Source organism: Odontesthes bonariensis, chromosome 1 (assembly GCF_027942865.1).
Source record: "Odontesthes bonariensis isolate fOdoBon6 chromosome 1, fOdoBon6.hap1, whole genome shotgun sequence".
Lineage (NCBI taxonomy): Eukaryota > Metazoa > Chordata > Actinopteri > Atheriniformes > Atherinopsidae > Odontesthes > Odontesthes bonariensis.
In genome coordinates, this window is record NC_134506.1 from 39,872,775 (window position 1) to 39,893,250 (window position 20,476).

Here is a 20,476-nt window from a genome sequence, read left to right on the forward strand (position 1 = left end):
AAAATGAATTTAATTCAGATTTGTTCATCATGTGTAAGTATGTAAATATTGTTTCCGGTATGAAAAGGACATAAACACGTATGTTACATCTGGTTTTGACGGGGGGGGGGAATCAAAATGCAACATTGTGTTTTTGCTTTTCAAGCATCAAATATTAGGCTACAGAATCCTCTGGAACATCATTTATACCATAATGGGGCGGCATTATCAGCTGATTTACGAACGGTTTGGCATTAATATGTCTGCAGTAGCTATTAGGTTTCAAGGAATCCAAGTTAAAGTTTGTTTTGTCAGTCCAACAATGAAAAGCATTATATTTATGTAATAAAAAAAAAAGAATAGCAGTGAATGTGATCATTTAGCAGAGAAAAAGACTTTAAAATGACTCTTTAGTTAACCAAGTGATGACTTATATGTTTCAGTAAATGTAATTAGTCACTGCTTCAGGTTGAACTATACATTCAAAAGGTTTAGGCAGACGTTACTTAAGGTATTTTAGTTCCTGATTTTCATAAAACCCACATATCAGACAGACTCTAATCGCAGCGCCGATAGTTTGCCATCATTGATAGTTTGATTAGCTTTGAATACACAATAATCAAAAGAGTTTGCACAAATTTCCGGGTAAGTACAACAAATTCCACTGATGAAATTACAAACAATTCAAATTAGGGTCATCATAATCTCAGGCAATTATTCACCTTCAAGAATGGAAGAATTAATGGAGCTCTGCATCACTGACATGTCAATCATAGAGATGATTTAATATCGAGACTAAGCTCTTTATTAGTGGATGGGGGTCTGTCTAATAAACGGCAGTTCCTGGTTAATTTACAACAGAATGATCTTGGTAAATATCAGCCAAGGTAGCTGCTGACCCTTTAATCAGTTTGTCTATTTGCCTTCATGTGACTGGGATTCAGCTCTCAGACTGATGCGCATTTGCAATGACTCTAATGAAGCCCAGCTTTATATTGAGTCTGCCTTGAGCTTTTATCTTAGAAGATGCTTATTAAGATAGCAGTTCCTTATCACACTGGCACACAGGCAAATCTCTCTGTGGCTGTGTACTAATAACAGAGAGCTTGTAACTCTGTGTTTGTGTGTTCGTTTTGCATGAATTATAAAAGCCTAAGTACACTCCACCAAGCATCATAATTTATTTTTCCAAGGTCTCCTGAACCTTCAAGATCTGTAAGAAAGGATTAATGAGAAGGGAGGAGAAGACTTGATGAGGACAATGAAAAACAGAGTCGGACGAAAGGAAAACCGGTGCATAAATAATCCATAAAGAAGCAAAAAACAGCAGCATCACAGGCACAGGCACACACAGGATTAAGCACACGACAGCTGAGGTGACGTGCAAAAGAAAAGTCAACCACTAGAGGGCAGCAAAGTCTCTCTGAGGCTCTGTGTAATGACAGTACTGTAAAAGGTTACGGGTCAAAACTATGAGTCCAGTCATGTGTGGTCACACAGGAGACGCACAAACAATATATACAATCACACAAGGCACGCAGCTACACGTTTCCAGACAGCCTTCACATCAGATTCAGAAACACACACACACACACACACAGTAAATATGCTCTGGATGTCTCCTTCTTTCTGCCTCCTGGTGCTCTCGCTGCATTATGGATTAACTCCTTGTTACAGGTGTACACAACATGTTTGTGTGTTTAAAGCCAACTGGGTCATCCAGCTGGATGCGTGAGCTGCAGCTTCTCTCCACCATGACTTCAATAATCCGATAACTCCTGACTTACTCTCAGTACTTAACAGTGTTCAGTTCAGTTTATTTTGTGTTTGGCATGTAAACCTTTCCATACCTCTGATTTGGTCAGTGGTTTCCTACCTTTCCTACCAAATGACAGAAAATATGTTATAGCCAGGTCTGAATCATGGCCGTTTGAGGGTAAAATAAGATAAAGACATAAACCCACTCTTACTGCATGACTGTGCTCAATCAAAATCTATTTGTGGCTTCTGTGGGTGCTGTAGCCTTCCGCCCTATTTTCTCACTTTAATAGTTGAAAGTTGGTGTAAAATGGATGCTTCGGAAAGCCATGCCCGCTCTGAAATAATGTCATTTCTTGCAATGAAACTCTATCAAATATACACTCACTTTTTATTCACTGATGCATTCATCCAAGTCTTAATCCCCAGAGATAAAAGCATAAGAAAACAGACTCTCTCTAAGGTGTCAGCAGCTGGAGATGCACAGAAGAGAATGAAAGAATATTTTCACTTCGTATTCATTGCTGAAAACATTGCTCACACTGCAGTAAACAGCTGGTGCTGAGACAAGATTACTGACAGTCTGCAGGAAGCCACTGCACGTAGCCCACTTCCTTCTAAGCTTTTCTGAGGCTGTGATCATTTACTCAGACTGCTGAATAAAGCCAAAGCTCCCTGCTAGCATAAAATGATCCACATTGTGACGACTTATAATACGGAAAACACTGTACGTGTGCAAAGGAGTCAGTGAGTCAGAAGGTTTAAAAAAGAGAGACTGTAATGAGGAAGCAACGATCTATGCACAAGCTGAACTTTCGATAACACCACTGAAGTCACAAGGTAGCAAGACACTGATTTTAATATATAGTCATGTGAAATGGAAAGAACACTTTCAATTTTAAGCTTTAAGCATCAGGACACAATAAACAAAGAGCATCTGGTCCTTAGCAGGTCTTAAAATGAGTTGAATACAACCTCATATGAACAACACATGACAAATAACCAGATGAGTCAAAATACAGAAGCAGTGTGGAGTCCAGACCTCAACTCAACTGAAAGACCCGAGGAAAGCTGTGCATCGATAAGTGCCTGCAGACCACAGTGAAATGAAGCAATGCTGTACAGAAGAAAGGGCGAAGATATCTCCACAACGATGTGAGTGACTGATAACATCAGAAAGAAAATCATTACTTCAAGTTACTGCTGCCAAAGGTGGTTCTACCAACTATTGGATCATGGGGTGGACTTTCAGACACTTTCTGCTTAACTCTCGATAAAGACATGATGTAAAGCGTCATGTGTGGTTGCAAGGTTGCAGCTTTAAGACCTAATTACATTTTTTAATATGACTTCAGTGCACTGCCCCACAAACAAACAGACTGGACCACCTCTAACTTTGATTGAGGCACACATTTGTAGCAACATTTCAATAAGCTTAGGCCATGTCACAGCATTCCTTATGGTACCTTTTTTTTTTTTTTTTTTTTTTTTTTTTAGCCAAGACCTTGTATTGATTACGGGAGAGTTGGACTGCCATGTGAAATTCTGGCACATCCCAAAAATTCTCAGTAAAGTTCTTGATAAAATCTGGCAAGCATATGTCATCCAAGAATATGTCATGCCATCAGGGAAATGGATGGAAAAACCTTGTCGTTCGGTATATTCAGTTAGTCAGCTGGCTTCACCTGTTGGACACAACATTGCTGAAACTGTACTCGACTAAATAAAGCAAACTCAGATCCCAACTCTACCCCCCCAGCTATAGTAGGAACTATGCACGATGGGTGCAGCTCCTCATCTGCTGCTCCTCTTACTCCGACACAGGATAAATATGGACTCATCCGACTCACATGACCTTTTCCCACGTCTCCCGGGTCCAATCTTCATGCTCCCTGGCAAAATGAAGGCTTCTTTCAGGCTTGCCAACAGTGGTTTTCATAAGGCCACATAGCTGTGTAGACCTCATATGTTGAGATCTCTCTGCACTGTACATGTGGACATGCTTCGACTTTCGCTGTTAAACATTGCTGCGAGTTCTGCAGTTGATTTTCTTGCATTTTATTTCACCAAATCTTAAAATGATCTCAGATCAAGACGATTCAACATTTTTCTTTTAACATTTCTTCCTCGAAGGAGGTGGTTCATTACTTTCCTTCCAGGTTTTAAGACAATTCTGGACAATTCTTAACCCGATTGATAGCGGTTCAGCAATCTCCTTGGTTGCTTGATGCAGACCCATAACGCCTAAAGTAAGAGACGCTATTCATTGCATCGGTTACAGATAAATAACTTGTTGCCAGCCAAAACGTATCAATACTTTTCAATGGGAGGATCTAACATATTTACCAGGTAAAATTCAGGAAACGTCTTGTTTTTGCCAAGACAGTGTATTCAGTATACAGACTTCTACGGGCACCAGTACACTATAAGCCAAAAATCAGACAAATAAATGCATCTACAACTGCAAGATATGCCACTGAAACAGTTCTGGGTGAATGGACTCTGCCTGGCTGTTTGTTGGAAAGTTGTTCTTATTGTGCCCAGTATGTTGAAGCAGCTTCTTGGTTATATATGAAGAATAAGGCAGCCTCCAGAGAGCCAGGACTCGTCTCAAATCACCAATGAAGTCTGTGCAGGTACTCCACTGAGTCCACATAAGCAATTTGTCCTCACAGCCCCCTTTCAGTTCAGTGAGCCCATAGTGTGGAGGCTGGCGGACACAGTGCAGATATAAGGACAGTAAACAATGAACACTGCTAGTCAGATGTGAAGGATTCAAGCATATGACTGCAATATTCAGGTCACTCCTACTGGCCGGGGAGGTCAAGGGTTAACTCGGCCACGGGTGAAGAGGGCTCCTTCTTCAGCACCACAGGGATGAAGAAAGGGGGACAGAAACGAGAGAAAGAAAGTGGTGGAAAGTAGGTCAGTGAGAAAACACGAATAACCACGAAACAAACGACACCTGCAGCAAACTCGTGCTGTGTCCGAGCTCACTGGCCTCCTGTATCTTTTCCTCACACTGGATCCAGATTTGTGTCTAAAGGACAGCGCGCTGGACGCCCGAGTGGCTCCGAGAGTTGTGCTCGCTGGACAGGTTGGCGAGCATGCACTTGCTGGCTCAGACAAACACAGAGACAGCTCCTTTCCCTCACTGCCTTACATGGTGTTAGAGCGATCCCTCTTGTCGGAGCAGCCCTTTGCACGGAGTTGCGAAGTGCAGCCAATATTTCACAAACACAGCAAATCAGCCACTCTGACATCCCGCTACGCTGGCATCCTGGACAGCAGAGACACAGCCTGGTTCGTCTCCTTCCAAGAACTCACTCAGTTTGGCACTGCATTGCTATTGGGCCACAATGAGCCAAACAAAGTATGATGATGCTGCAGTTCTGTTTGCTGATTTGCAAGGATCAGTAAGCTGTCCAAAGCTGTCGCAACAGAACAACTTTTTCTTATAATTACTTAGAATTTTATGCTCGTGTAAATTCTTTTTAAGACACTAAACTTGAGGAAACAAACTAAATTTAAGATGTACAGAATACTGTCGTTTATGTGCACAACTGAAACAAAAATCGACTTTTCACCATGTTTGAGTAAGTAAAGAGTCTTAGAATTGGTGTATTTATTTACTACAAAATTGCAGGTGCTGTGCCCACATATCTAAGCAACATTTGAATGGATTAGCAGCACAGTGAAATACAACACAGCAGGTGGGGGTGAAAGGGAGTCTTTTACATTCTGACCTGAGGGTTTCCGCCAGCCTCAGACTCTGGTGCAGTGCCTCTCGGGGGTCTTGGGGACACCTGCTGGCCCAGCGAGGGGATGTGGGTCTTGAGAGGTGCCTGAGGCAGAGATAGAGCTGACGGCCTGCTGGAGGTCTGAGGGATGGGCAGGGCACTGTGCACTGGTTTGGGTTTGGGGAGTCCTGACTTCATCTTTGAGGCCACCAGGATGGCTGGCATCTTCTCCCCGGCTGCTTAATGACCGTACGCTCTCCCTCCCCGTGCCAGCCGTCAGCAAGACTCCTTATTAAGACTCACTTATGATCTGACGATTTCTGCAAATGTGAGGGTTTCAACAAGTGCTCTCTCAATCTGGCAAGACTGCCCCTGATTAACCACTTGACTGAAGTAATGTGTGCAATTTGTCAGCGTCTGGATCTTAGCTGCTCCTGCTGGATCTCAGCGGGGAGGTGAGCTGAGCTCCCAAACATGCAGTGCAGGGGTTTTAAACCCACAATTCCCACCTGTTTCCTGTTACCAAGCAGCCTCAGCTCGTGCAAAAGACACCAAAATGTCCCAGGTTTTCTGTTAAAAAATGCATCCAGATAGAAAGGCTTCACAACTTCCACGGAAATGAATCCAAAAATCAAAAATTCCACTTCACACTTAAAGGAATCCCCAGTTGCCTGGTGGCAGTGCGAGTAATGCCTTCCATTTATTCCCAGTTCAGAGTCAATGTCAGCGATTGGCGAAAGGATCCTAAAGGAAGCAAAGCAGTTCCTCTCCCACAGAGCTCTCTAAATTGTATCATCACTTCAAGATGAGGGAGGAAAGACCAAGCGTCATCAAGGAGAGAAGAGAAGGGAGAACTACAGATGGTAAGAGAGAGAAAAAAGGAGAGGCAGCAGCGATGCAGCGACCGTTCGCTTCAGCGGCTGCTCAGCCTGTGACTGCGCAGCCTGAAACACACCACTCTCCACTCAACAGCCTCTCTCCCTCTCTTGTAAGTCATGGTTAGCAGCAGGTGTGGCTTAGATCAGAATGACATATGTGGAGAAAGGCTCAACACACATCAGCGACTTCCTCCCACCTGCCTCCCTCTGATCCTCTGCTGTTTGGCTTTATTTCTCTTCATACACAAATGCCGCATTTGGGGAAGTTATTTGGGTTTAGAAATATTAATCAGATTTGCCAGTTCAGTGTAGCCATTCTCTCCTCATTCTCGTTAAATATGAGGATGGCCAATTAGTGGACTGGTGTCAGATCATCCTGACTCCCAACAGGCTTCGAAAGGCTGCGAGAGTGTAGACTCAATTCTTAGTATTTATTAGAGAGAAAGATGTGAGCATTTATTTTAATTTCTAACAACATTCCAATCAATCAATACTCCCCAAAGTAGAATACACAAACATGTCAGATAAATGTGCACTTTTGTCCTGCAGGCATTAATGGAGCATTAATCACTTCAGCGCTTTTGGCCAAATGAAAACTGGAAACTAAATAAACGTTGTTCTAATTAGAGAAATCATTTTTTCCATCCAACTGTCGGGCAAATTTGAAATTTTTCCTACATACGATGCCATTACCTGGTCTGGAGTGCATAAACCAGGTTGCATGGTGTCGTAAGAAGACTCCAACAGCTTGTAAGGAAGCTGTGATCAGTCATTACGACGTCAGGTTTTATCTGGAAAACCTAGAGGTGTGCATCTCAATGCAGATGTGAAGAACTCCACACCGATAGAACATAATGGAGTTTGCAGCCTCCACAAAAATCCTAGTTTATGACGGTTAATCGTCAATTCTTTTAGGTTTCACCGAAGTGCAGTAAAACACCACAAAAGAAGAATTACAGTAACTTCAGCCTTGGGCTAACATCAGTAAAGGCTGATGTGACGAAGGAATGCAGAGATTAACAGCAAGTGATTTAAATCAAAAACTATAGAACTATAAACTAAGACACAAGCGGAGTGTAGAATCTGCATCGCAAAAACTTGAATAACTTGGTTGTATAACGGATAAGAAGAACCACATGAGCAGTTCTCACCGTGACCTCTGCAACTCTTAGGAATGCAAACAGCTGCAGAAATCAGCCACAAATTAACGAGTTGTCGTCAACATTTTTCCCACAAACTCTGATAAAGAGGAGACTCAGTAAAATCTGCGGCAATTCTCATAGCTGAGGACCTGCAGATGTATCATTTGGTGACGAGACTGGGTTTTATCAGCTGTTGAAGACCTAGAAGTGGCAGTTTAAGCTCCCACCTGCACCTGCAATCTGCATCCAAACTAAAGCCCAGGTGGAGAAATCTGTGCTTTCTGTTGCTGGGTTTAGTTCTATCTTAAGGCTTTCTTTTGGTTCATATTGGTTTTCTTATTCACTGCTCTTCAAACAAGTGTAAAACCACAAATTACTGTTTTAGTAAAACAACATCATAGAACATTATGATTATGCTAAATTAACTCCTATATCAGTTTTTATGGCAGTGCATTCAATAGCTGTCTGGGTATTTCAAGCAGAATCAATCTGTTGGCTATTATTCCAGAATTAAACCACAATAAAGTGTTCAGATTCTATTGCTTAGAGACAAACTTTGACCTGCTTGTGGCACCATTAGGTCCCATCTTCTGTGAACCACGAGAGTCTGTATGAAATCCCATTAAAAAAAAAAAAATCACTTTCTGTCCGAATCAACCAACAAGCCAGCACTTTTTCACTGGATTCACACCACCGGCAGAAACTCCTCTAGTAATTTACTCTGAAATCACAGTTTTCTTTAAAAGGCAGGGAGGGCATCTTTAGTGAAGGAGATGCTTACAAGAAACAACCCAGACCAAACAAATTAGCAGAAATTACCAGCAATGAGAGACATGGGAAAGAGTATGTCACTAAATGGAGTGGGACTCTTTAGTATTCCAGATAGAGGGAGAAAATAAATAAAAAATAATCTTGGTTTATCTTGTAACTGTAGTTGTTGAGATGTAGCACACAAACACATACAAATACACACTCTTACCACAGACTTTAATCCAGGGGATGATGTGTTTAAGCATGTTAGTCCTGTTACATTTATCCTAAATTATGCAAATAATAACCTGATTAAGATTTGGTATCATTTTACTGTGTGCTATATATATATATATATATATATATATATAAATAAATAAAATAAAAGCCAGGGGCCTCCCTGACTCAAAGCACACATATCCTGACAGCAAACACACCAGAACTCTTTGAAACATATAGGAAAATACACCAACTCCACCCCGCCTGCCTCATATGTCATTCTGTCATTTGGAAAGTGGAAAGAAGAGAAGTCATACATAGCATAACAAGGGAAACTTCCATTATTTTCTTTCCCCTGTGACGCTAAACATATGCCAGACCGTCGCGGATCAGGACGCGGCATTTAACGGAATAGGAAAAAAGCAGTCAAACTTGATTTAAGTTACAACCTTTGAAGATACCTGATGAGAGTCCAGTGCAGTCTAATAATAGAGCTGGGTTGGCAGAAAATGGGCGGTATTGACAGTAATAACTAGGACACCCACTGCCGTGCTCGGCTGTATGTTTATACTGTATTTCTTCCCAGAATAATAAACATTCATGTGGGGTAGATGGTGGGTGTTTTCAGAGAGCTCTGTGGCTGTGGAAACATATTCATGTCAACAGAGTTTATATAGGAGCTGCATAGGTGCTGTGCTAAATTATCAATATCTGCTGCTATGAATGCAGCTTTACTACAGAGTTTCACTGTTTCCAGCTTTATGGAACGTCAAAAACTGTGAAACTGTGTAGTTTTATAGTAAAATATAGTGAGAAAAATCCAGTTTGAGTCTAGATTTATACAAAAACAAACAATGATCTTGGTAAACAGCAGAAATACTGCTATGCAGTGGATATCAGCACAATGTTGCAGCAAAAGATGAGGCATATTTCAACCTTCAAAGAATGACAATATCTATATTTCAAAGACCTTGGAGTCAGTGTAGAGATGTGGTTGAGCTTTGTCACCTCAATTATCATGTCTCAATGCAAAGTCGTGGTGTAAATTCTCAGAATCTTCCAAGTAGGAAGGTTTTCATGAATGTTTTATCTCGTCAGAAGGTGGGAAGTTGGCTCATTGGTAGCTCTACACCATGTTTTCAGTTCTGAATTTTTTCATTAATGTTTTTTATTTTCTTATTGCAGGTGAATCTGTAGGCAATGCTCCAATTTTCCTCAGGAAGACTCCTCCTTAACACCTCCACCTACAAATCTGGATTCCATCTATCCTCCATTTATTGTAGGCCTGGCTTTTCGGGTCATTTTGAGGGGCTCCAACAAAATTAAAGAGGCAGCAGCACCCAGAACGTAACGGCTTGGACTGCTTTTTAAGGAGTTAAAGATTAAAGCTGAGGCAGTGCATTCGTTTAGATGGTAAAAACCAAATTCACTGGAAGTAGGTGTCATTATCAGGAATTACTGGTAATTGTGTAGCCAATGAGAATGGGGTGTTTTATGGTATGAATTAGCAAGCGTCTTGTAAATAAACTCGTACAGGTTCAGATTCACACTACATCTAATTTTGTTATTGCTCAGATAAAACTCCAGATTCAATTTAAGCTGCTCAATATAAGCTAAATGTATTCAGTCAGCTGACATCAGTCCTCATCCAAACAACCGTCTATATATTCATATATTAATGAATCAGATATTCAATTAAAATGCAGCCTGACACATACACACACACGCACACACACACACACACACACACACACACACACACACACACACAGACTTTACTCACTTTCTATTTCATTAGCAGAGTCAGCAGAGCAGAACAAGAGGGCTCGCGCTGACAAGAGCTGCACTAACCGGAGCAACAGCCCGACATTTCCACCGTGACGGCACAGGATCTCCAGCTTGACCTAAAGACCATTTCCTCACACACGGACAAAACTATTCACGTTAATGAATGCTGGCAGCTCTGTAAGGTGGGATCACGGGGGGAAAAGAAGCTGAGTCCGCAAAACCCAACAGGGCACTGGCATGGATGAAATTACACTTAGCAACAAAACACACAGCGTCAGGGTAAATACACACAAACAGCAGCGCATATTACACTGCATGTCCGTACACACTCACACAATTTGGCTGAGCCAGCCAGGATGAGGAGAAAATCCTGTTTGCTTGTGAAACATGAAACCAGACTGAGATAAGTGAGAAAGATAACATGATAGAATCAACTGATAGGAGAGAGGCGAGTGTTTGAGCCAGTTTGTGTCCTGCTGTATGCATGTGTGAGGGTCGGTGTGTGCGTATGAAGTGGATAAATGGGTCTCTGGGGCAGCGTGTGCTATGGGAGGTATCCTGTCGCTCCCCTGTCACATGTCACCTATACAGGTCATCGCCGAGTGCTGAGTCAGCCCATCATGACACTATTTAGTTGCATGTTCAGTCCAGACAGTTGAAACATAACGGCTTTTGCTCTGCAAAACACTCTGTTAAGTCCAACAGGGTAAGAAACACAAGTATTTGTCACGTCCATGTTTTTAGTTTGATGTTTTAGGTTGTTTTATGTCTTGGTTTTTTGAGTTCATGTTTAGTTTTACCATTGTTTTTCCCTCACTTCCCATGTTCAGTTCATTAGTTTCACTCACGTCACCTGCATTCATTGTCCCCAGCTGCACGCATTTGTCAATCACTCCCAGTTCAGTATTTAGTTTCCAGGTTTGAGTGCAGCTGACCCCTTCCAGACCCCTCAGTTAATCTGGATCCGGTCTTCTATCAGTTCCCAGAGTCAGAACCAGACAAAGAGAAGCTGCATTCAGCTTCTATGCTCCACATGTCTGGAACAAACTCCCAGAAAGCCTCAGATCAGCTGAAACACTCAGTGGATTTAAGTCCAGGTTGAAGACACACCTATTTTCTCCAAATCTGAAGCTTGAGTTTCAAAACTTAATCACATTTTAACTACTGATTTTATCTATTGTTCTTATTTCTTTCTTTTTTGTTTAAAATTTAAATCATGCTTTTTATTTCTACTGTTTTAATGTATCTGTAAAGCACTTTGAATCGCCTTGTAGTCGAATTGTGCTGTACAGATAAACTTGCCTTGACTTTCATTTTGTGAAATCCTTTCTGTTTTTCACCCCTCATGCCACGCCACGCCACGTCAAAGCTAAGTGCTTTTGTCCATGCCATGTCTAGTCATTTGTTTTTTCTAGTCACAGTTACATTCATGTTTTTGTCCCCACAGTTTTTTCATCCGGCCTTTAGTTAAACCCTGTTTTGTGAATAACCCCAGTTTGCTTTGCACCTCTGAAGTCCGCACCCGTGTCCTGCCAACACCCAAATCTGACAGTATTCACTCGAGACAAGTTATAAAAAGATGCTAAAGGTTATCCAAACCACTTCATTAGGAGGCAAAACAAAACTCAAGCTTAACTCAGAAATCAAAGATGATTTCCGCAACAACAGGAAAACTGGATGCATACATATATTTACTCACCAAATAAGCTGGTTTTATGATTCATCTTCTCTCCGACTAATAAAAAGGTGAATAACAGCCAGACCCGAATGTACGTTATGTCATGCACATATAAGAAGAATCAAGAATCAAGAATCTTTATTGTCACTATGCAGGCATAATGAAATTTAGTTCAGGAGCTCTTGGCTTTGGATATACAAAAAGATATAAGGCACACATTATAAAGATATCTAAATAATATCAAAAAGAATAAAAATAGTAAAAGTTAAAGTAAAAAGTTACAGTGCAAACCGATTAGTCATTAAACTATAAGAAATTAGAATGTTTTGTGTGACTATTGCCTTAATATGGGACAATCTTGTTTTAAACAACACTTGTTTAGTTAATGGGCTCCAACCAAAACCAGATGGGAGAATACATCAAGCTGTTGGCTAATCTTCACACAAAGGTAGAGGCGTGCTTCACTATTCTCAGACTCCAGTGTCGTGTGTCGCTGTGAGCTTAGATGCTAATGGCGTCCAAAGCTAAAGACCACAGCCAGTAGACAACTCTGTGTGGAGGTCATTTAGAAAACTGTCAAATAATTCCCACTGATTGCAAATAATATTGTTACTTTAAATCCACAACCCTACAACTCATGATATTTTGTCTGGAAATAATTTTTTCCCGTTCATTTGACCGCACTAAAGGTGCTAATTTCACCAAGTAATTAACGTATCACTTTCAACACCAAACATATCAAAATAGTTTTGGTAACATTAACAGATCGGCATGCACAGTGGTGAAGGGACTTATATGAGCATATGACCCACATTTAGAAGAATCATATGTATTAAGTTACTGAGTCCTTAAATAACAGCGTTGCCCAAACTTTCTGGCTTGCTTTTGATTAAAGGTGGGGTATGAGATCTTGGAAAACGGTTCCTGCATGCTATATTTTTGAAAATACACAACCTTGCCTCTCCCTTCAGCCCACCCCTCGAAACCACGCCTTCAAAACACATGAACGAGTCACGAGTCTCGCGCAGGGGGGAGGGGTGAGGGGGGCTGACGGTTGATTGGCGTGTCAGAATCCAATAGAAGTAACTCTCATCAGTACTTCTATTGGTCAGACATTTCCTCTTGCTACACCCTCTACAATGGACTAAAATATTGATTTTTTTTCCCAAACATTCTATTTTAGTGGGTGCAATGGGGTCGTGAGGAGGTTTTCAGACAATATGATGAAAAATGCTACAGAAAACATCTCATACCCCACCTTTAAGTGCTTGCATCACAAATTGACGCTACATGTGCGCAAGATGCAATATCGAAGTGACCAGTAGAGGCAGTGTGGGGCAAATGTGACCAGAGCCGTATATAGAGAAATAAACTCTTTATAATAATAATAATAATCTGAATGTGACAAGACACACGGCATCCTTCAATATCTGTGACACTGCAATTGTTGCTTTTCTGCTGTGATCTTTAGACCATTTAAACACTAACCTCCTCGTCTCAATGTTCATTGTTAACATTTTGCAAATCCAAAGTTTAAGTAGAGAGAGTTTGGTGGTGTTCCCCCTCGTGGGGTCCTCGGGAAATAGGTCGAGTATTAAAGCGAGCATCTGGAAAATTACACCGTCAACCAGCTGGTTGAGTATGAGAGCACAATTTTAAATTTCAAGCATATTTCTGGCCTTGATATGATACATTTCATAAGCCCTAATCAACTTAAACCAACATAATAACATTAAATCCAAATTTGACCCCGAAAAATAACACTGGACAAGATGTTCTAACTGTCCAACAAAGTGGTCAAATTTCCTTAAAAAAAAACACATGCGCCAGAGCAAACATTCACAAATGAAGATCTCTGCATCACCGCATAAAAAAGTGAAACAGAAGAGCAAAAGCTTGTGAAAAACACACAAGTACAGCAAATGCACGTGCACGTGCACGCAGACGGGGAGAGTAAAAGCGAGACAGAGGAGACAGCGGCACCCAAACAACAGTCTCCCTGCAGTAAACTGGGGTGACAGATAAGGAAAGCAGAGAGAGGTCACCAAGGCAACAGCTCCGAACTGTGCGTGCGTGCATGGGGAGGGAATCTCATAATGTCCCGAAGACCTACTCCACACGATGGAGTGGAACAGGACAGATAGTAGAAATATAATAAACCCTCTCATCTCGTACTTCTTAATGCAGGCTGCATAATCAACCGGCACTAATTTAGCTTTTATAGCTCATCCAAGGTCTATTAGCTAATTACGTGTAAGTGTATTATGTTGGACGTGTTTTATTCTTCTATCTAAGCAATTAACTACGCAGCAGCTATGACTTCTAGGAATCCTCAATTTGTCGTTGTCCAACATCAGCCACTGCTTTAGCCTTCATACTCGATATAAGGAGACGATGGTAAATATTTCATGAATGGAGGAGTGAAATAAAGGACAACTAATGTCTGAGAGGGGGCTTCAAAACCCACCGATGGTACAAAATGTCCGTTTGTCAGTATAAGCTGATCTGACCTCCTTTACGCCTTCAAGTGTTCCTAAAGAGTACTGCTGAGAAGATGTTGCCTGTCCTAAATACCCCAAACACCAAACCCCACCCACACGCAAGTGACATTCAAATGCATCAGCCTCTGTTCCTTAATGGAATAATCAATATGGGTGAGATTAAAACAGCACTATGTAACAGGGTGCAATAAAGCAGCCGACGTAATGTCAGCCCCAGGCTTAAATTGCAATTACCCCAAACTCCTGTGACACAAAACCACTTATTGCTTTTTGCTTCCCTCAGTGACAAAGTACAACAGAGAAAGGGAGCAAAGAAGGAAAGGAGAGGAAGGAGAGATGTTGACCAGACCAAAAAAAAGAGAGATGCAGGATGGAGGAAATGTGTACCTGTACTGGTTTGGTGTATCACAAAAAGAATGGATTTAAATAGCTTTGGGCCATGTTTAAGCTGGAAATCTGGTTTAAAAATCACAACCTAATTGTTTTTAGGCCAAGCGAAAAGCACCAACAAGCTCACGTGTTGAGACTATTTGTATCACCACCACGATTCCAACGCAGACTTGCAGTTATCTGAGCTATGAGGTAAAGTGGCCTGATTAGAGCCATTAACAAGCTGAACACTTCTTTTGTTTGTTTCGATCCTCTGGTGGATAAACAACAATCAGAATATACTTACTGTCCAAATTTTAAATATTTCTCTTTCGCTCTGACACACTTCTTCCTGAGCTGTGTATCCACATGGGAATACACAGCTCATTATTGAGTGTATACATTCACCGAGCCATATCCAACAAACCTTTCTGCAGCACGTATACACAACTAATGGCTCATTAGGGCTGCGGTTTGGATGCAGGAGCGAAGATTTGTATTAAAAGAACCCAGCAAACAGCTATCTTCTGCTAAATCCGCCTTCACAAGCTGTTGAAAGCATGCAACCAGAAAGCGTTTTCCCTGATAAAAAGCATATTATACTGTACATAATATCCTAAAACATATAATGGGAAATAAGCTGCGTTTTCATGGTTGGGCAGCATGAAAATGTTCGAAGCTGCGAATAGCAAAACAGCAAGATCACTTTTCTACTTGTGTCTTTCACAGTTTCAGAATACCTGTAGCCCTTGTTATAAATAAAGGACATGTGGAAAATGGAAGGATGGATGGAGGCCTGCAGCATCGTACCCTATGATCAGTATTCTTATAACTGGCATGCATCACAACGTGTGAACGCTAGTCGTTGCCAGCTAAGAACGTCTCTGTTCTTCTTGGGGATCTTTATCAATAATTCATGTAAAAGTCTTGTAGAAGAAGTTTGAGTCGTCTTTCTTATCTTCTGGGATATATTCCCCTGTAAGCTCAATGTGAATTGTGACAACAGTTGCTAGTAGTTAGTAGATTTAAACCTCAGGCTTCTTTTAAAAATTGTTTTGCTGGATTGCCTACAGAATTACAAGCATTTTATTAAATTCACAGTTCCTTTAACCAGTTAAACGTCTCCTTAGTCACTGGCTGAACCAATAGTCTAAAGACTATTCAAACATGATCAATCAAAGAGAAGTGCCAAGACTGGCAGACTCTGCTCATTCCCACTGAGACTTTTTCCCTGTGAAAACAACATTTTTCTCCACTGGTTTGGATTTCTACACTACTGGGATGATTACTGCTGGTACTAAGGACCTTTTAACGTCTGTTAGGATGAGTTTCCATGTCAGCTGAGCTTTCCAAAGCTCAATTAAATGCCTGGAATAACAGCCCAAACCCAGACGAGTTGAGGAGATGTGTAGGATGTACGACAGGAGCAACACAAAGAGAAGAAAGGAGGACATTTAAACAAGCTTTTTTTATGTGGAGTGTGAGAGTATTGTGAAGAAAACGGACCACCTTTGAGCACTGACAGCTCATGCAGCTTTAAATCTTTCATTGAGACGTGTCTGCAGGAACATAACCTTAACTCTGACACCTCTGTACACCTCCTGCAGACAGAGCGCCGCTGAACTGTTAAAAAAACAAAGATTTCGATGTTCAGAGAGCTCACCTGTGTTAGCTGCCAGTGCTGCATGCGACTCCATCAGCTCAGATGATGTCCACACTGCTACACCTTAATCTTATTGTGTTATTCGTTTATTTTTTCACAACACAATCATTTCCTTTTGTTGATTAAAGTATGATTCACGTAAATCATGTTAAATTAGATCCACCTCCCGTGCTTCACAGTTCGAGACTCCCTTTATGCTCCCTTTTTTTCCTCGAAGCACACATTATCTTGGCAAAAAAAGCTTTATTCTATGTTCGGCAGACTACAGGGCAACCGAAGTAAGAATAATCAGACAGTAAAATACAGTGATATCACTCCAGAGTCTGATAAATCTTCCTGGGGGTCTTTTGCAGTTAAAAAAAAAAAAGAAAAAAAAAGTGGTCTGAATTTGTGCTTCCAGCATTCCTACAAGCAGATCTTTGTTTTCTTATCTTCTCTCGAATTCTCTTGCTCTCTCAGACCTCAACATGACCTCCTTCCAACAGCAATTTCTTAATTACATTACAAACTGAGGAAGCCGCTTCCTGAAAGTGCTTTGCTGTCTTTTTACAACCTTTTTCTTCTTTGTAGGCATCAATTATTTCAATTTTCAGCGTAGCAGGAAACTGCTCAGATGAGCCCTTGGCTGCTGATTGTAGGAACAAGGTTTAAGGAGTGAAAGTATTTTGTAAGGCTTCGTATTGCCTAAAATTGCTGTAAAAAGGCTGTAATCCCTTGTTTTTTCCACAGTAAAATTTCCCAAAAGGAAACCTTTTGCCTGTTGGAGATCAGTTCTTTTTCTAATTACTTGAATTTTTTGATCAGGGGTGTCCAATCTTACATGTCACTCTATTTCCAAAGCCCAAATATTTTTTTTTACTCGCAGTAAACACATCAGACGCTGAAAGACGAAAAGCATGAGCTAAAGGGAGCAGAGATCACGCATTAACGGATTGGAGAGAAAAACATATGCAAATCAGATTGAACAAAGTGCTGGAAATTGTATGCTGCTTTATTATTACTCTGAAGCTACAGAACAGTCAGAATTTGCACATTTCTGAACCCTGCAGGACCAAGTATGATACACAAATACCTGTATTTAGCTGTATTGTTGGAATAATAACAGTGGAGCCAGTCTGCAGGTGCTTCTTAAAGTCAAGGAAGGATTCTTAACAGCTACATTTCTAAGATGCCCTGTCATCAAATCTCATCCTTCACTCAGTGTAATTTCAGGTTTCCGAAGACCGAAGATGCATCTACATCAGTGAAATATGCATTTAAATTTGGGTTTTTTTCACCATATTTGCTGCTATCTCAAAGTATTAACTGCCAGTATAAACAGATGTTAAGCTAACAGTAACGTCTGTTTTTCAACTGTTCTGTGTCTTCGGCGTAATTGACGATGGGACCTTTGCTCTGACTTATTCCCTCTTGTTAGGCCGGTTTCATAATGTGGTTTCCAAATATTAAGAGGGAGCCTTGCCAAGACTACGGATGCAACTTGGGAGGACTCATTCTACCAAGGAAGCAAAGTTAACTTAAAAAACACCTTGTGTATAGTTATACTTTTATGCTACTTCTATGTCAGGAGACTTAAGCTAACCGAATTGTAGCCATCAGCTCAGTATTGTAAGTATATAAGAAAGTGGTCCACTTATCCTCTTTAAAAACAAACCTACAATTAATCATTTTTTTCCCACCAACAAATGTTATCCAAATGTCACACTCTGTGAGGACATGTAATGTACTGTAGATGTAAAACTCAGCTGCACCAGCACACAATGTAAGCCGTGTTGTTTTACAGAACAATATAATCTGAAGTGATACCACGACCGAAAATGCCAAACACCTGTTCTCCCACAGGCTTCAGAGGGGCCTGAATAAAGAAGAGAACACCAGGTTGGACTTGATTCAGTTACAACTGACTCCAGCAGTAAGAGTTGATAACAACTTGGAAGTTTAAGACTGTCCAAACGAAACAGTTCTGCAGCACAAGTTTCCATTGTCCTCTATGATGCAACGCTCATCACTTTTACCATGTCTGTAATTTGGATGTTTACCAAAATTACATAAAAAATACATTCGATTCCGAAAGCTGTCGAGTGATGTGATTAAATAAGGTTTTTGTGTTCTGGTTTTGACTTTGTCTTTGGCTTTCTGATGTCTTGTTCCTGTTTATCCGTCTTTGTTGTCACTTTTTGCACCTCAGCTACCTCGCTTTCTGTTTTCTTTGGTTTTTAATTATTTCCTCGAGTATAAATTCTCAGGGTTTTTCTTTCGTTCATTGCCAAATCTTCGTCATAGCTTAATCTTATCAGAGTTTTGTTTCTTGTTGCGTTTTAGTTAAGTACTTTGTGTTTCCTGCCTTGGCAGAGCCTTTTGTTAGTTTTTTAATAAAGTCTCTTATTCTTTACCTCCCACTTGTTAGTCCTGCATTTGGCCAGGGATTGAGACAGTTTTTCTACCGTAAGTTAATGCTGCTTTCTTTTAGCAGTATTAATATATATCACTGACCAAGTTGGTAACCTCGGAGTGTTGATAGACTCAGATCTGACTTTCAGCAGCCACATCAAAGCTGTCACCAAGGCAGCTTTTTACCACCTCAGAAACATCAACAGAATTAAAGGTTTCCTCTCCCAAAAAGACCTCCAGTAGACTCCATCACTGTAATGCTCTTTTAACTGGACTTCCCAAAAAGAGCATTAAACATCTGCAGCTCATCCAGAACGCTGCTGCTGGAGTTTTAACCCGGACTAAGAGATCTGAACACATCACAGCAGCTTTAAAATCTTTACTCTGGCTTCCAGTCAGTCACAGAATAGATTTTAAAAGCCTGCTGACGGTTTACAAATCCCAGAACGGTTTAGGCCCAAAATACATCTGTGATCTGTTCAGAGAATATAAACCCAGCAGAGCTCTGAGATCCAAGGACTCAGGTCAGCTGGTCCAGTCCAGAGTCCAGACTAAACATGGAGAAGCAGCATTTAGCTGTTATGCTGCAAACAAGTGGAACAAACTGCCAGTGGAGATTAAACTTTCACCAAATGGAGACATTTTTAAATCCAGGTTAAAAACATTTCTTTTCTCATGTGTCTATGCATGAAATCTGCACGATATCTTTTAACTTATCTTGACTGTTGCTTGTTTTTAATAATTTTAATTTCATTTTATTTGTTTCTCTTTATGTATTTTTAATGCTTCTTCCACTCCCCGCTGCAATGCTTTTATTTTATGCAAAGCACTTTGAATTGTACATGAAATGTGCTCTACAAATAAATTTGACTTGACCTGACTTATATTATAATATATTATTAGTATATTATGACTCAGAATGTTGCTCATCACAGATATGGTGCCTACATAGTTTTGATGCAACGCAGTAACTGTGGGAGGCATTGATTTAAACTTCTGCGTAGCTGGCAGAGAACTAAACACCACAGCAGAGAGTAAAAGGTCAGGACAGTCAATAGAGTGAGAAAAGATACCATGTGTTGTTGTGTGCACCGAGTGTGAATCACACTGCGACTAAAACAATGTGTGGTCTTTCCTTCATGCTGAACTCAGAGGTAACACTGTAGCTCTACTTTCAGCCAAACTCCAAATACAGAGATTCCAAACGCTGACGCACATTCTGAAGCTGTAAGGAAGTATGTGTGAGTGTTTAAGCACATCGAGTTGACGCAGAAATTTTAAGATTCATCTCACAGCACCCACTTGCTGAGTTCAACCCTCCATCTGGCATACATATGCGAGCTTCTGTCGAGAGACCGAGTGTTTGGCAGAAAGTCGCGCTCAGCTGAATCTAAAACGAGGTTGCTGCAGAGGAAACAACAAGGGGACAGAGGGGGGAAGAAAAAGCACTTCTTACCTGCAACAAGAAGGTCAGAGCATCAGCCAGGGGAGCAGGAGAAAAGAGAAGCATGTGTTAGTGACTGGATGATATACAGCAGCATTTTCCATTTTATCAGGGCATATCATACAAAATGTCCTTTTGATTGTGAGTCTGTTATATCGATCAGTTTTACACTTATA

At 40.8% G+C, this 20,476-nt stretch overlaps 1 protein-coding gene across 3 annotated transcripts in view; it reads right to left on the bottom strand.

Annotated features, from left to right (window-relative positions):
• Positions 1–20,476, bottom strand: part of nav2a (neuron navigator 2a) — a 242,925-nt gene that overhangs the window by 106,130 nt on the left and 116,319 nt on the right. For 2 of the 3 annotated variants that reach the window (XM_075466785.1, XM_075466776.1), the window contains exon 1: positions 5,484–6,407. The exons of the other annotated variant lie outside the window; for it this stretch is intronic. In XM_075466785.1, the coding sequence (XP_075322900.1) occupies positions 5,484–5,702 (219 nt within the window). In that variant the 5' untranslated portion in view covers positions 5,703–6,407. Of the gene's footprint in view, positions 1–5,483; positions 6,408–20,476 lie in introns of those variants that run through there. 3 annotated transcript variants of the gene reach the window in all.